At 46.8% G+C, this 15,661-nt stretch overlaps 1 protein-coding gene across 7 annotated transcripts in view; it reads right to left on the reverse strand.

Moving 5' to 3' along the window:
* Positions 1–15,661, reverse strand: part of APBA2 (amyloid beta precursor protein binding family A member 2) — a 211,836-nt gene that overhangs the window by 25,291 nt on the left and 170,884 nt on the right. For 6 of the 7 annotated variants that reach the window (XM_032259930.1, XM_032259928.1, XM_032259931.1 and 3 more), the window contains 2 exons: positions 9,761–9,841; positions 8,689–8,725 (listed from right to left, as the gene is read on the reverse strand). In XM_032259930.1, the coding sequence (XP_032115821.1) occupies positions 8,689–8,725; positions 9,761–9,841 (118 nt within the window). Of the gene's footprint in view, positions 1–8,688; positions 8,726–9,760; positions 9,842–13,582; positions 13,661–15,661 lie in introns of those variants that run through there. The other variant, XM_032259932.1, reaches the window with a different exon arrangement.

Consider the following 15,661-nt stretch of genomic DNA (forward strand, 5'->3'; position numbering starts at 1 on the left):
CAGGTGCCCAGGCCCAGGGCAAGTGTCCTCATGTCCTCTCTGTGGTGGGAGCTGCCTGGCACCCTGTGGGCTTCAGGTCCTGGGGAGGCTGGGAGGCTGGCCTTCCCTTTGGAATCTGACTCCTACCTTCCCAGGCCTTGCCCCCTGGTTGCTCCCTCGCCAGCCCCCAGGGTGGCCCTGGTCAGTGCACCAGGCCCTTCTGAGGTTCCCATTTCTGCGTCAACCCACGTCTTTGAGTGGATTTAGGAAAGACAGACCCATCTCCCCCTGAAGTGAGCATCGCCAGTTCTGGGGCCCCTCTGGGCACAGACTGCTGCATGTGAAGGATACCGCATCCCAGGCAGGGGTGTCACCCCTGGCACCCACAGATGCCTGCTCCCAGGACAAGCCCGGTGAAGCACTCAAGAGCTGTGCTGCAACTCCATCCGCTGCCCACCTCTGCCTGGGAGCCTTCCGTGCCTGCCTCGCTCTTTGGTTCGGCGGGAAACAGTCGAGTCCCTGGTGGCCCCCGAATCCTGCCTCCCCCTCACACGCACCAGGGAAGGAGAACCCAGACCCAGAGAAGAGTCCGAAGGGGACAGCAGGGTGGGGGGAGTATTTCAGATTCACAGGCACAGCTCTCAACTTCCGCAGGAAACGCAGAACCAGAATCCAACAGCTTCATTAGGAAATGAAAGCAGCTGGCCCCACATGTCTGGGAAAAAATTGCTGTCACTTTGCTCAAGTCTTGCACTGACCCTAAGCTGAAACCACCAGAGGGAGACAAAATGACAAGAGAATCAAGATACAGGTTTAAAGGAGATCTTGTCTCCCCAGAGAGGGATTCCTCCTTTTCACACCGTGTATCTTACTCACACAGGCGTATGCTCAGTGTAACTGCAGAGTCTGGAGAAGAATAAGGCACTCCAGGGTCTCCCCTGCCAGAAGAAGCCTCTGTTTGAAAGGCCACTTAGGAAAGCCCTAGACCCTTTGGACAGGGAAGGGGTGGGGAATCCCACAGCGTCAAGCCTGAGGGTCTCCACCCTGCCACCTTTGGAGAAAATTAACTTGAATGTGGGTGGCGGACCGAGGCTTCTAAGGTGCCAGTGTGGCCCCAGGGGGGTCTCATTGGCTCCAAGACCTGCCCCTGCATCCCTGGGGGTCTGGGAGGAGGCAGTGGGCAGAGCAGGGGCACAGGTGCACATGGGGCTGTGGGGGTGCATCCACAAGGCCTGCTGCTCTCTGCAAAGGCAGACCTCAGTGTGACAATGGTACATTGTCCAGGCAGATCACATGGTCAGGAGATCGAGACCATCCTGGCTAAAGTGGTGAAGCCCCGTCTCTACTAAAAATACAAAAATTAGCTGGGCATGTTGCACATCCCAGCTACTTGGGAGGCTGAGGCAGGAGAATCACTTGAACCAGGGAGTCAGAGGTTGCAGTGAGCTGAGGTCGAGTCATTGCACTCTTGCCTGGCGACAGAGAGAGACTCCATCTCAACAACCACCACCATGGATTATCTGAGAGTTTCTGTGATCAGGAATCTGGGCATGGCTTAGCTGGGTGACTCTGGCTCAGGACCTCTCATCCATCAAGGCAGCAAGGTGCTGAGTGGTGCTGCAGCCATCTGAATGCTTGAAGAGGGGGGATCCACTTCCAAGTTCTCTCATCAGGCCGTTGGCCAGAGACATCAGTCCTGTGCCATGTGGGCCTCTGGATGGGACGATTGCCAACCACACCAGGCTAGCTTGGTTCCCGCAGAGGGAACAAGAGAGAAGATAGGGCAAGCCAGACAAGTCGCATCTCTTTGTAGCCTGATCTTGGAAGCCATAACCCATAGCTTCTGCCACATTCTTTTCAATAGAAGTGAGTCAGTATGTCCAGTACCCCATACAAGGGAAGGGAAGGACTCAAGGCCATGAATACCAGGAGGCTGGGTCACTGGGGGCCATTTCAGAGGCTTTCCACACATATACAGTCACAAAGTCTACAGCAGTGAGCCACTGCACCACCCAGGTTACAGTCTCTAAATGTTGTGTCACAGGCTCCTTGGACAAAGAACCAACTGGTTCTAATCCTAGGGCAAGAAATATTTAAGATGACCCTGGAATATACCAGAAAGCAAGGAAATGATCAAAGACTACTGAGTTCCAATGATGGGACTCAGAAAACAACCTAAAGAGGCTCCTATTGATCAAACACTTGAACACCAATAACCACGGTAACAATACACAGAACACACCAACCGTGCTAACAACAGTGCACACAACCTGACTGGTTATCTTTAAATCCTGTCGGGGAAACTCATTCATTTTTAAATTTTTCAATAAAGAGGAGAAATCAAGCATTTAAACTGCTTTTCTTACAGGAGCCATATTCAGGGTAACCAAATACTTAAGGGAAGGTTTCTCTGCACAGAAAAATTCCAGCTAATTAATGAAGAAGAAACAATGAAATTAGAACACCACCATATGGCAACCTCTAATCAATTAACAGATCTAGACAATGATCGTTAATGGTTGCTAATATCACCAAAAAAGAGATGATCAGATATCACGTGCCTCTGAATAGAACACCACAATAACATGTATCAAAATTTTTGCCTTAACAATCAAACTGAATCTGATCAAGCCTCTATGTCTAAAAACAACCACTATTTTATAGGACACAGAGAACAGAGGAACACATTAAACCACACCATGAAGATGCAATCAGCAAAATCCACGCTGCAGGAAACTCTATGGGATAAATGATACAGATTATTCCACAACAACAGCAACAAAAAAACTGTAAGAAAAAAAAAGAGATGGACAACCTACAAGAGACGTAAGAGAATTATGAAATGCATTTATCAGTCTCAACACATGGATTTTGTTTGGCTCCCCATTCAGACAGCGCCCTGTCAACTGGGAAAAGGCAAACACTAACAAATATTTAATGCTATAAATAAATATTAACTTTATTTTAGTTGTGATAACAGCATTGACATTATATTTAAAACAGAATTCCTATATTTTAGAGATTCAATATGAAATATTTAAAGAGGCTGTAAGATCTGAGATTTGCTTTAGAATAATCTGGGAAAGGGTCAGGGTGTAGATTAAATACCACTAGCCCTGAAGGGGTAAATACTGAAGCTGGTGATGAGTATAATATTCTATTTTTTCAAATGTTTAAAATTTTTATGATAAAATTAAAGTATAGATCGTTCAAAAAGGTGTTATTTTCAAGAAGCCACATCCTGCTATTCTGTAAAGTTGTTTCTTGTGGTCTACCCAATCTGATTAGGCAAGGAGGAGGAACAGAAAACAAGAAAAGAAGGAGCAAAAATCATTCTTCTTTGCAGATGGTATGACTGCATGCCAGGAAAAACTCAAGAAAACAACGAAAAATCTATTTTCAAAAAGTAAGAGAATTCACTAAGGCAATGGTTTCAAACTTAATACATAAAAATTGATAGCTTTCTTTGTACCTACAAACAGCAGTATGTTGAAAAATAATAAAATGAAAGTCAGCATTTACAAACACAATAAAAGGGATAAACACCAAGGAACAGACAAACAAGATATGTGTTGGATTTTTATGAATAAACTTTATCAACGAAGATAAATGAGCTTGAATAAATGGAAAGATAAATCCTCCGTTGGCTAGAAAGACTCTGTCGTAAAGCTGACATTTTCCCCTAAGTGGACAGATTTAAAGCATGCCTAATAAAAATACTAGTAAGAGTTTGTAGTGGGCTGGGCATGGTGGCTCACGCCTGTAATCCCAGCACTTGGGGAGGCCAAGGCGAGCGGATCACCTGAGGTCAGGAGTTTGAGACCAGCCTGACCAATATGGCGAAACCCCATCTCTACTAAAAATACAAAAATTAGCTGAGCATGGTGGTGCTCGCCTGTATTCCCAACTACTCGGGAGGTTGAGACAAGAGAATCGCTTGAACCCAGAAGGTGGAGGTTGCAGTGAGTCGAGATTGTGCCACAGCATTCCCGCCTGGGTGATACAGTGAGACTCTGTCTCAAAAGAATGACAACAAAAAGCAAACAAACAAAAAGAGTTTGCAGTGAATAGCTAGACAAGCTGGTTTTAAAGTTCCCATGGAAAAACAAAAGTGCAAAAATATCCAGGGAAAAAAGTCTGAAATGGAATGATGGCGGCAAGGTCTGAAAGTTGCCCTCCCAGGTAACAGAATCAACCATAAATCCCCAGTAAATAAAGCAGCGTGGGTCTGCACCCGGAATGGGCCATTCCCGTAACAGATCCGGAAACAGATCGAGACCCACCTGACGATTTGGGTGTGGTAAAGGCAGCATTTCAAACCTGCAAGGGAAAGATTCCTTGGATAGCACTGGCATAACTGGTTAGCTGTTACGGGACAAAACACCTAAAACGTACCTTTTCCTGTATCCATCCACCAAGATAATTTCCAGAAAAATCAATTATTTAAATAATTTAAAATAATATCATCAAAGTTCTAGAAGACAACTTTATTTTTATTTCTAGGTTTTTTTTTTCCTTTTTTTCTTTTTTTTATTTTTGAGATGGAGTCTCACTCTGTTGCCCAGGCTGGAGTACAGTGACACAATCTCAGCTCACTGAAACCTCTGCCTCCCAGATTCAAGCGATTCTCTTACCTCAGAACAACTGGGATTCCAGGCACACGCTGCTGCACCCAGCTTATTTTTTGTACTGTTAGTAGATATGGGGTTTCGTCATCTTGCCCAAGCTGGTCTTAAACTCCTGAACTCAGGTGATCCACCCACCTTGGCCTCCCAAAGTGCTGGGATTACAGGCATGAGCCACCACGCCCGGCCAACTTTATTTTTAAAAGTAGTCTCAGAAGTGTGATGGTCATGCTAACCTCAAAATCTCAGTGGGCTCAAAGGAAAAAGCCTGATACATTTGACTAAATGACATGTTTAGCAAAGTAAAAAGCATGCCAAAAAAGAAGAAAAGAATGGTAAGCTGGGGTAAACTTCTACAATACAAACCAAAGGGTTCATTTCCTTTACATGTAAAGAATAAAACAAAACAGTAAGAAACACCCAAATTCCCAATTGCCAGGGGCTGCAGGGCAGGAGAAATGGGGAGATATTGGTCAAATGGTACAAACTTTCAGTTATGAGATGACTAATGTCTGGAGTTCCAGTGTGTCAAACTATGACTGTATCACAATCCTGTATTGTATACTAGTAATTTGCTGAGACGATAGTTCTTAAGTGTTCTCATCACACATAAAAAAGGTAGCTATGTGACTTGATGGCTATGTTAATAAGCTTGACTGTGGTAGTCATTTCACCATGTAACTTTATACCAACACATCACATTGTATGACTTAAATGTACAAAACTTTTATTTGTCAATTATTCGCCAATAAAGCTGGGGGTGAAAATCTAACAGAGGAATAAGCACAGGAAACAAACAGGCAATGCGCTGAAAAGAAAAGCCACTTATCAACACATGAAATAGCGTTTGGCTTTACTTACTATGAAAGACATATGAAATCAACAAGACACTTCTTCACACTCATCAGCCTGGAGCTTACATCAAACAGCTGGTCACACAGTGTTGGTGACAATGTGGGAACCTCATACATAATCCACTCTCATACATAACCAACAGCAGCGTACACTGTCCCCCCTTGGGAAGGCATTCTGCCCGTATCTGTCAGAGTTGGTGCGCTCCTGGCCTGTACCCCTGCCATAGCCAGGCACTGCCTCTATAAAAGAACCCACACCCGAACACAAAGGCATAGCCCCAAGGCTGTTCATTTCTGCACTGACTGGAAATCTCCTAACAATTGGTCCAAGGGGGATAGTTAATACCACATCTCACATCCACTAAACTGATCCTGTGCTGCCATTTAAATAATCAGGTGGACCTATTGTCGTCTCCAAGATCTAGCAAGAAATCAAAAAGCTAAGTACAGATCCATGTGGCCAGCACAATGTCTATTTAAAGAAAACGGTCTATGGATAGGGTGGTATAGGTCTAAGAAAGTCCAGGAGAAAATCACAAGAAATGTAAGTGACTTCCCCTGTACAGAGGGACTAGGGGTCTGGGCTGTACGAAGAGGTACTGAGGAGGTACTGTGGGGATTTCCAGGGCAGACCTCTTGCAGCGCTTGGTCTGATTCAAGCGCTACTCTGAGAAACCTTTAACAACTTCTACTAGTGAACAAAAGTTCAAATTTTAAAACATGACTAATTCTTATTCCTGCTGACTACGTACAGTACTGCAGAAACATGATCTTGTTTGAAAAAAAGATAAAGTCATCCGGGTTTTCATAACCCCTCTTTAGAATGCTCCACATCCCTTCTAGTCCCACAGGGTGACCTTCCCTCCTCTCCTCCTGCCCATCCCCCACCCAAATAGGCCAAAGAGGAGGAGGTGGGAGATGTCTTCACTTTAAGAGTCCTATCTGAACAGGTTCACCCCAATTGTCTATTTTAAGAAATAGCAAACTAAGTCTCAGATCCCATGCTCCCACTGCATGAAACCAACCAAGCAGCTTTACCGCTGTGAGGAGCCCTGAGAGAAGGAAGGGGTGATAGGTGAGCTCAGCTCCTGGTCTGGGGAATGGACTGGTGTGGACTTCAGCCCTTCTCCATTCCTGCCTAGAACAAGAAGCAATAGCTGAAGCTGCCCACACACTGGGTGGCCATAAGGTGACAAGCCTGAGAGGAGTCCACGAGACGCAGCGGTGCCGATCCAGACATCACGGGGCCACTGAACCGGCAGCCTCTTGCCTCTGGAATTCTTTACGGAAGACACACGCCTCTTATTTGCGCAAGCTGATGTTAGGTGGGTATTTTGATACTTGTACCCAAACGCATTTAAACTGATACAGGTGTTTAACTGGAGAAGCTTTTGCCAAATTCATTCCATTCTAGGGTTTTGCCTGACCGTTATGATGATCTCTTCCTGGTGCTGGGTAAGATTTTTGGTCTGTGAAGGCCTTGCTGAATATAAATGCTGTAATAGTAAGGGATGTTCTTTTGCTTAAGCTTTCTCCATTTTCATAACAAAGGGCTTCTCTTCTACAGAAGGAACTATAAATGCAGGCTTTCCACATTGGCTCCAGTTGGTCACAGCGGTTTAGCCCGTTTGGATTGGCATAAGGCATCCGGCCTTGTTTGGATCTGTTTTGGAACAGTGTGAGTAGTGCAGGGAACTGAGTTTTCTGGGATGCCAGGAGCTAGAGCCAGAGGAGCCCCAGGCACTGACACTGTTCCCCAATCCCTTGCAATCCCACTCCCTGCAGATATGAGATTGGTTCAAGGGCCGGGGAATTTAATGCCCAAATCACGTCTTAGACAGTGTGAGGGTTCCGTCCAGATGACACCATGAGACACTGAAAAGTGACCTTCTTGGACCCATGAGACCCTGCCTCACTGGAGCAGTGTGACTGGCACCCCCACCCTGGCTTCTGCCCACCCAGGAAAATGCAGTGATGTACTTCATTCGCCCTGCTCATGAGGTGCCAGCTTCTATAAATCAGGAGCCCCATCAAACCCTGTGAACAGGAATGTGGGCAGCACAGTCTCTCCCAGGAATCATCACAGCTTGCCCATAGCCTGATGTGGCCTGAAGAAAACCAGCTTCAGCCAGTTTAAACCAGATAAAATGTACCTAAAACCACATGTAAACTGCTGGCCAAAACCCATTTGAGCCTATTTGAATTGGTCAAAATGGAACCAAGTCTCCCTGAATTGCGTGATATTAAATCTGACGGTTTAAAGCAGATTTCTACCCAATCTGAGCAGCATTAAGCCAGTTATAACAGTCAAAATTGATTTGAGCCAGTTAATCCAGTTTCAACCAGTTGGAACTGGTTTAGCTTGGTTTAAACTAGTCCTCTAAAGGCAAATTTGGGGGCTTCAGTTTCCCAGGCTTTAGTTGTTTGCTAAAAAAGAAAAGCAGCATGGGAAGGGCTGAACATCATTTATTTCTGAAGACTAATTTACCTTGCTCGCATAAATATTTGTAAGAATTAATTACCAGCTTATTGAAAGAATTAATGAAATTCACATTGTTTATTCTAACACATTAGCAGGGGCAGGAAACATCCTCCTGACAAAGAGAAAGAAATCCTACTGAAGAAGCTCTTTACTCTGAGGCTGGAGCACTAGAAGCAAATCCAGCAGACCTCCTACAGGGGCCCCGTGGGGTCTCTGGATGCTCAGCTCCGTCAAAGCCAGGCAGGTGTGCTCCCCATCTCCAGGAATGACACAGAACATATCAAACAGTCTCATTCTTTACTGAATGTTGAAATGCACTATTAACCTCCTCAAAAAGGGTGGAACAGTAAAGAAAAACAAAAGACCAAAAAAAAAAAAAAAAAAAGCAACAGCCTGAATTTGGATACGATTATATCCACCCTGATGAGAAGTGTTAGCTATAACCAGTGGCTTTTAAAGACACATCTCAATCTATTCAATCAACAGTGTCGTCTGTGATGTAATTAGCAAGGGTGTACTTAAAGGAGGAGGTGTACTGTTCCGTGCATCAAAGCGGGCAGATCAGGGGGACCTCCCCTCCCCACTAAGTGGGGCTACACAGTTCAAACAGCCAATGGCCAAGCGCCTTGCGGGAAGGCGCGCTTTGTAAACAAGCTTTGCAGGTGAATGCTAAAAGTAAAAGTACTATTTGTTTTGATGTAAAACGAGGCCGGATGCCCCTCGAGAGATAAAATTCAAAGTCACTTACCAGCCACAAAACTTGGAAATGAGGCCACCTTCTTTGTCTGTTAGGAAATATGGAAAAATAAAACACATACCAGTTGTAAGTATGTTGTCCAAAGGGTGAAGGCTAAGCAGGGCTGTAACATGTGCCATGATGAGAAAAGTAAACCCCCACGAGTGAGGGCGTTCCCAAGATGGCAGCTCCACACAGCAAAGTAGTCTTGTGCAGGCAACATGATGTTGGGGAGTGGCCCAAAAGCCCACCTCTAAAATGTAGGGACCCTCAGACTAGCATATCCTGACTAGAAGGGAGCCTAGAGACCATCCAATATACAGGTGCTCCAGCCGCTGAGTGTGACACGCCTTTAAAAGCAAGATAAAGGAGACTGGATACCGGTCCTTCGGTGGCCATTGTTATTTCATCAAAGTTAAACAATCTCATGTAAACTATGTTACCTAGAGAGGGAAAAGAACTTCCGTCACGGCGGCGTGACTTTATAGGAGATTGTCTGTCAAAACCTGTTGTTGATTTAGAACAGTGGCTTTCAACTGGGATGATTTTGTTCCCAAAGGGACAGTGGATAATATCTGGAGACATTTTTGGTGACCACAAATCAGGGGTGGGGATGGGGTCGCTGCAAGGATCTAGTGGGTTGAAGCCATGGATGCTGCTCAACTCCTACAGTGCACAGGACAGTCCCCCAAAGAATTACCTGGGCCTCAATGTCAACAGTGTCACTGTTGAAAAACCCTAGTCTAGAACATGGTTATAAGACAATGAATAGAATGGCTTTCTATCAAATTAAGAAGCACCAGTGACCCCCCAGCCCCATACATACACCATCTGCAACACAGGAGGCCCTCCACAGCATGGTCCTAACAGCAGGGAGGCCCTCTCCTCCCTCCTCCCAGGCCTGCGTGCCCTCACCTCCTCCCCATATGGTGACACCAACTTGGCTTGACCTGGACTCACTCTCCCCCAGGTACTGGGTGGGAGGAGAACATCATGGACAAACTGAGCAGACCATAATTCAGTGGGCCACTCCATCATCAGATGAGCGTTCTGGCCCAGAACTCTCATCCTTGAAACAAATTACCTCTGGGATGTTGTTATTGTCAACAGGTCCATTGAGATCAGAGCGCTGCTGCTTCCTTGGCTGCTCCAGACCATTGCAAACCTGGAATCGGGGAAGTTAAAGATTCTGTTTTTATATGGTTGAGAAAGGCAAGATGCAAAACCTGGATATACGATGTGATACAGTTCTGTAACATGCATGTGTATGTAGGTATGTGTATAGGTGTGTATGCAGACATCTACTTCATTATACTTAAACTGCTATGCACTTAATATGCTATTTTCATACTTCTAAAAAAGCTGTTAAATCATTTCTAAATGTGTTATCTTTTAATTGCAGTCAAACGCACAGAACATCAAGATCGCCATCTGACACTAAGTACATCCACACTGTCGCACAGCCACGGTCAACATCCACCTTCAGAACGTTCTCCTCTTCCCAAGACTAAAACTCTGTACCACCCATTAAACAAACTCCTCAATACCCCCAGCCCCAACCCCAACCTGTGCCCCCGGCAACCACCATTCTACTTTGTTTCTGTGAATTGGGCAGCTTTCGGAACTGGCTTACTGCACTCAGCAAAACGTCAAGGGTCATCCACACGGAAGCACGTGGCAGAATCTCCTTCCTTTTAAGGCTGAATCACATTCGACTGTGTTCATGCCACATCTTGTTTATCCCGTCATCTACCGATGACACTTGAGTTGCTTCCCATTCTTGGCTATGTTGCTGGTGCTGCTATGAATGTGGATGTGCAAGTTTCTGCACGAGTCTTCACTCTCACTTCCTCTGTGTACACACCTGGAGGTGAAATCACTGGACTACGGGACAATTCTATCTTTCATTTTTTAAGGAGCCTCCATACTATTTTCCACAGCAGTAGTACCATTTTACCGTCCCACCAACAGTGCCCAAAAAGTTAAGTGTTTTTAAAAACCCTGAATTCTTGGATGAGAATAAATGCAAATTAGCCAATCTATTACTATAAAATGCCCCAAATACATGTCATAAATCCTCTCTTAAAGAAGACACCAAACTACATACACCTGCTTCTACTTCAATTAATGAAATGTAAGGGTAGGTATATTTTCTCTATTTAGTACCTTATGCCATCCAGAAGATGGAAGCCAGACCCATAGCCCTTAAATCCCCATCCAAGCCCCAAAGGAGGATCCGGAGCCCACACGGTCAGTCCAGTTCCAGACATTTCTGAAAATAAATTATCAAGCAATAACAATATGATGACGGCAAGGAAGACACTGATGACAAAAGGTACAATTACCAGCTGGGCTCAGTGGCTCATGCCTGCAATCCCAGTACTCTGGGAGACTAAGGCAGGCAGATCACTTGAGATCAGGAGTCAAAGGCCAGACTGGCCAACATGGTAAAAGCCCATCTCTATTAAAAATACAAAAATTAGCTGGGTGTGGCGGTGGGTGACTGTAATTCCAGCTACTCGGGAGGCTGAGGCTGGAGAAGCACTTGAGCCTGAGGGGCGGAGATTGCCCCAAGCCGAGATGGCACCACTGCACTCCAGCCTGGGTGACATAATGAAATTCAATCTCAAAAAAAGTTACATTTACCTGGTACCTTCAGGTTTACAAAAGCCTTTTGCATACGCAATGAATACTCTCCCTCCTGCTTGGCAGGTGAGAAAACTGAGACCCGTGAGTGTCGGGCCGGCTTCTCTTAGAGTCAGGTGAGGCCTCGAGGTGTGGCTGCCAGCCCTGTTCCCTGTCCCCTGTCCTAGTCTATCATTCTCTTTCTCTTTGGTCAAACTCTGCCCCTCCAGGGGTTTGAAAAAATTAAAGGACTGGGCCCCCCCCCCTCCCAGCACTGATGGGGACAGACATGCAGTGCCCCAGGCAGTCAGAATGATTGCTGGCTAAGCCTCCCCTCCAGGATCACAGACACCACTGGATTTCAGAGGCGATAGGGGTGGAGGGTGGTGGGGGAGTGGGCACCAGTGCTGGGCTTTAAGGACGGCGAGGGAGAAGGAAGTGCATTCTGCTACATCCCAAGAAAGCTACAAGGGGCTGCCCTTCCTGGAGCTGAGGGGGTGCTGGGGTGCAGCTGGGACCCAGAGGGTCTAGATTCAGGTGGGTCCCTGCCTCCTTGTCCTGCTGTCCCTATCCCTGAGCCCCATGAGCTCACAGGCCTGGCCAGACCACACCCTGCTGTCCTGGTATGACCCAAGGCTCGGCTCTGGCTTGTCTGGGGCTGCTGGCATGCTGCCCTGCTTTTCAAAGCCTAGCATCCCAGGAGCAAAACCTATCCTTCATGCACGAGAGGGCTGCGATCCACCCGGGCCTCTACTGCAGCAGACCCCACGCTGACCAAGCTGAGCAGACAGTGTCCCTTTCTGTGGGGCTGGGACAGGCCAGGTACTGCTCCTCCAAGGCTTCTTCCCCCACCCAGCCCTGACACTGCTCTTCCTGCTCTGGCCAAGGAACACCAGGCAAAAGCTTCCAAAGGACGCAGCAAGAGAACATTGCTTCAGATGCCGCTCACGTTCTCCTTAAGTAAATCTAATTTAGGACATCCCCCAGAGAGCTCTGTTGAGGACACTTTGCCGTTTCAAAGTGCACAAAGCACACATCAGTATTTTACCCTCTTGTCTGAAAGTTCTCAACATAGTGCCCTTCTGCATGGACTTGGTTTCCTGAAGGGCTTCCCTGCCTTACTAGCTGCTAGACAGGCACTGGTCATCTCCAAAAAAACCCCAAAGAAACCAACCGTTAACCAACCAACCAATGAAATCAGGTTAACGACATCCCTTCTGCAAGCTGGGTGTGGGATTTAATTTTTCAGGCAGAAGGAACACTGCAGATGTCAGGCCACAGACTCTCATCAGGCGACCACATACGTGGGAGCTTGGGTGACACAACAGGGACTGCACCCACCATGGGCTAGGACTTGGTCAGCCATCGTACCTTTGTACAACTTCCAGCCAGGGCTCAAGGCTTGGCCAGGGACACACACTGATTCCCACAGCCCCATGCTCTGCCCACAGGGCTCCTCAGTGGGGGGCCACAGTGTGGGGTGTCCCTAGGCAACACGAGGTCTTCTCTAGGGGTGACCCTTTCCTACATATCAGTGTTTCCTCTAACTCCCTCCCAAGCAGGTGACCATTCGTCACCATGACAACCGCATCTCACAGTAAACAGCAGGGGCTGCTTTCTGAAGAGGCAGGAGGGTGGGCTTGTGATGCTTCTCCTTGGGAGAGCCCATCTGGTGCTCTAATTTCAATCTCAGGGGTGGCAGGGTTGGGGGGCTGGCAGCATCTGAAATTCACACAGTTGAAAGCCCACATGGATTTGGGGTTCCTGGCATCCTAAAGAAGCTATTTAAATCCTGTTAATAGCCCTCCCCAAGGTACAGCGGCCAGCCACCCCTCAAAATCAGATGCCAGCCAGGGTCACCTCAACTCCCCACAGCCAAAAGGGGACATGGGGTCCCATCCCTCGCTGAATAACTGTAGTGGGGCCTTCCCGATGCCATGGACTGAAACCCACATCCACTTGGAGATGGCAGTGGGCACAGCATGAGAAGCATCGTGTGCCCCCGGAACTCTGAGGACAGAAAATTAATGTGTGGTGTGGCACAGACTGTTCACAGCACACCAGGACCAGGGGCAGCTGTTCAGGGCAGAGATAAGTGCTTATAATAAAAATACACTAATGCCAATAAATCTTTCTAATAAACATCTTGGCTCCAGCTGATGAAACTAAAGCTTGAATTTTTTAAAGTGTTGATTCGATTTTGCCTGCTTGATGAAACTGAAAATGCAGCAATATAACACATTGCTTTGGATGAAACAACATCGAACCAGTGCACACCCACTCCACTCAGGCCATCTGCAACAAAGGCAGCATGCTTCCGAGCACGCTCCAGAATGACACGCATGTCAGAAGCGGAGGTTAGGGACAGAGGGCATCAACGGAAAGCCAGGCTAGCCACAGCCATTCCCACTGGCCTGTGAAAATTCTCCCCAAACGTGACCCTGTGACAGAAATCCTGGGCGGATGAATGACTCTGTTAGACGGCAGTCTTCTCTGGGAATCACTTCACGGTTCCTGTTTTCAAAAGAGGCGATCGTCCCTACTTATCCGCTATTTCAACAGGCACTTCTTCCTTCCCTCAGCTCAGGAGGACCGGCTGCGACCTGCTTCAACACCAGAGCTCCAAGCAGGACCCGAGAGAGACTGACCTCCTGGTTGGACGGAAGGTCTCACTCAGCAGCACAGACGTCTTCTTTCAGAAGCCCCCTGGATCCGTCCCCTGACATCTGCGTGGCTCCGAAAACATTACAGTATTATTCTTTTTCTTCCACTCCTCTTTACAATTCAGGTCACTCCTGTGATATTTATCTTGAGTAGAATGGGCGCTCGGATAGCATATTTATCCGTATAACACTTACTCCCCGAGGGGAGATATCTTTTCAAAGCAGATCTGTGGCTTTACAGTATCACAGGACACACTGGGAAAACCAGTCAGTCAGTTTGTACTTAAACATCTCTAGGCAGGCCTGAGAATGGGAGGAGGAAGGGGAGTCCCTCCTGCATCCAGTATCCAGACATTTCATGAAACATACTAAAAAATTATCCACTATCTATCTGAAGTGCAACTTATTTTTTCAATTGCTTATTATGGTAAAATACACATACAATAAAATGCATTATCTCAATCATTTTTAAGTATATAGTTCAGTGTTATTGGATTCATAATGTTGTTCAACCATCACCACTGTCACTATCTTTGTTTTTTCTTTTTTTTTTAAACGGAGTCTCACTCTGTCATCCAGACTAGAGTTTGGTGGCACGATCTCGGCTCACTGCAACCTCTGCCTCCTCAGTTCAAGCAATTCTCCTGGCTCAGCCTCCCAAGTAGCTGGGATTACAGGTGTGCACCACTGTGCCCAGCTAATTTTTGTATTTTTAGTAGAGACAGGGTTTCACCATGTTGGTCAGGCTGGTCTCAAACTCCTGACCTCAAGATCCGCCCACCTAGGCCTCCCAAAATGCTGGGATTACAGGCATGAGCCACCCGGCCCATCAACACTATCTTCATAAGATTTTCTTCCATACCCATCTGAAATTCAAATATAACTTGGCACCTATACTGTTACTTGCTAAGTCCAGCAGCTCTATAGGGCAGACAGACTGACAGCATACTCTGGCCTGGCTTTGTCCTCCATGCCTGGTCTGAAATCTCTCCTCCATCACTGGTCACTGGGGCCACCTGCACACGTCCTGCACTTCACTGTCTCCTCACAGAGCCCTGTAAAGGGCAGGCAGTGGATGGCTGTGCCCAAAGCAGCATTTCAGAGCAGAATCATATTTGTATAAAGTTGTCACTGTATTTTCAGGCATTGTCAAGTACTGTCCAAAGGTGAGTCCACATGGCCAGGCCCGAGCAGGTGCCTGTTATACGTCTCACACTGCGCAGGGCAGCTCTTACTGAGGACACGACAATGCACACAACAAAGACCCTGGCCTACCACAGCTCATCTTCCGATGTGGAGACAGAACCCAGTGATCTTGCCAGCCTCAGACCCTCCACAGGATGAGCCAGGGTATCAACAGACACACACATGAAAAAAAGCAGGCCCTGGGAGACCAGGCCAGAGGAGTTGAGGCAGTGAGCCCAAGACCAAACCATCACGGCGACAGGGCTGTTTAATTTTTTTCCTTTGAAAGTAATCAGAACCTTCATGCATTGCTTGTGAAAATGTAAAATATTCTGTCACTGTGGAAAACATCTGTGGTTCCTAAAAAAGGTAAACATTGAATGACCACATGACCCAGTAATTCCACTCCTTGCGATACACCCAAAAGAGCTAAAAGCAAGTGTCTACACAAAGGCTTGCACACAGATGATCACAGCAGCACTATTCACATAAATCAAAAGGTAGAAACAACT

This window comes from Sapajus apella, unplaced genomic scaffold, assembly GCF_009761245.1.
Source record: "Sapajus apella isolate SASKATOON/1434 unplaced genomic scaffold, GSC_monkey_1.0 scaffold113, whole genome shotgun sequence".
Lineage (NCBI taxonomy): Eukaryota > Metazoa > Chordata > Mammalia > Primates > Cebidae > Sapajus > Sapajus apella.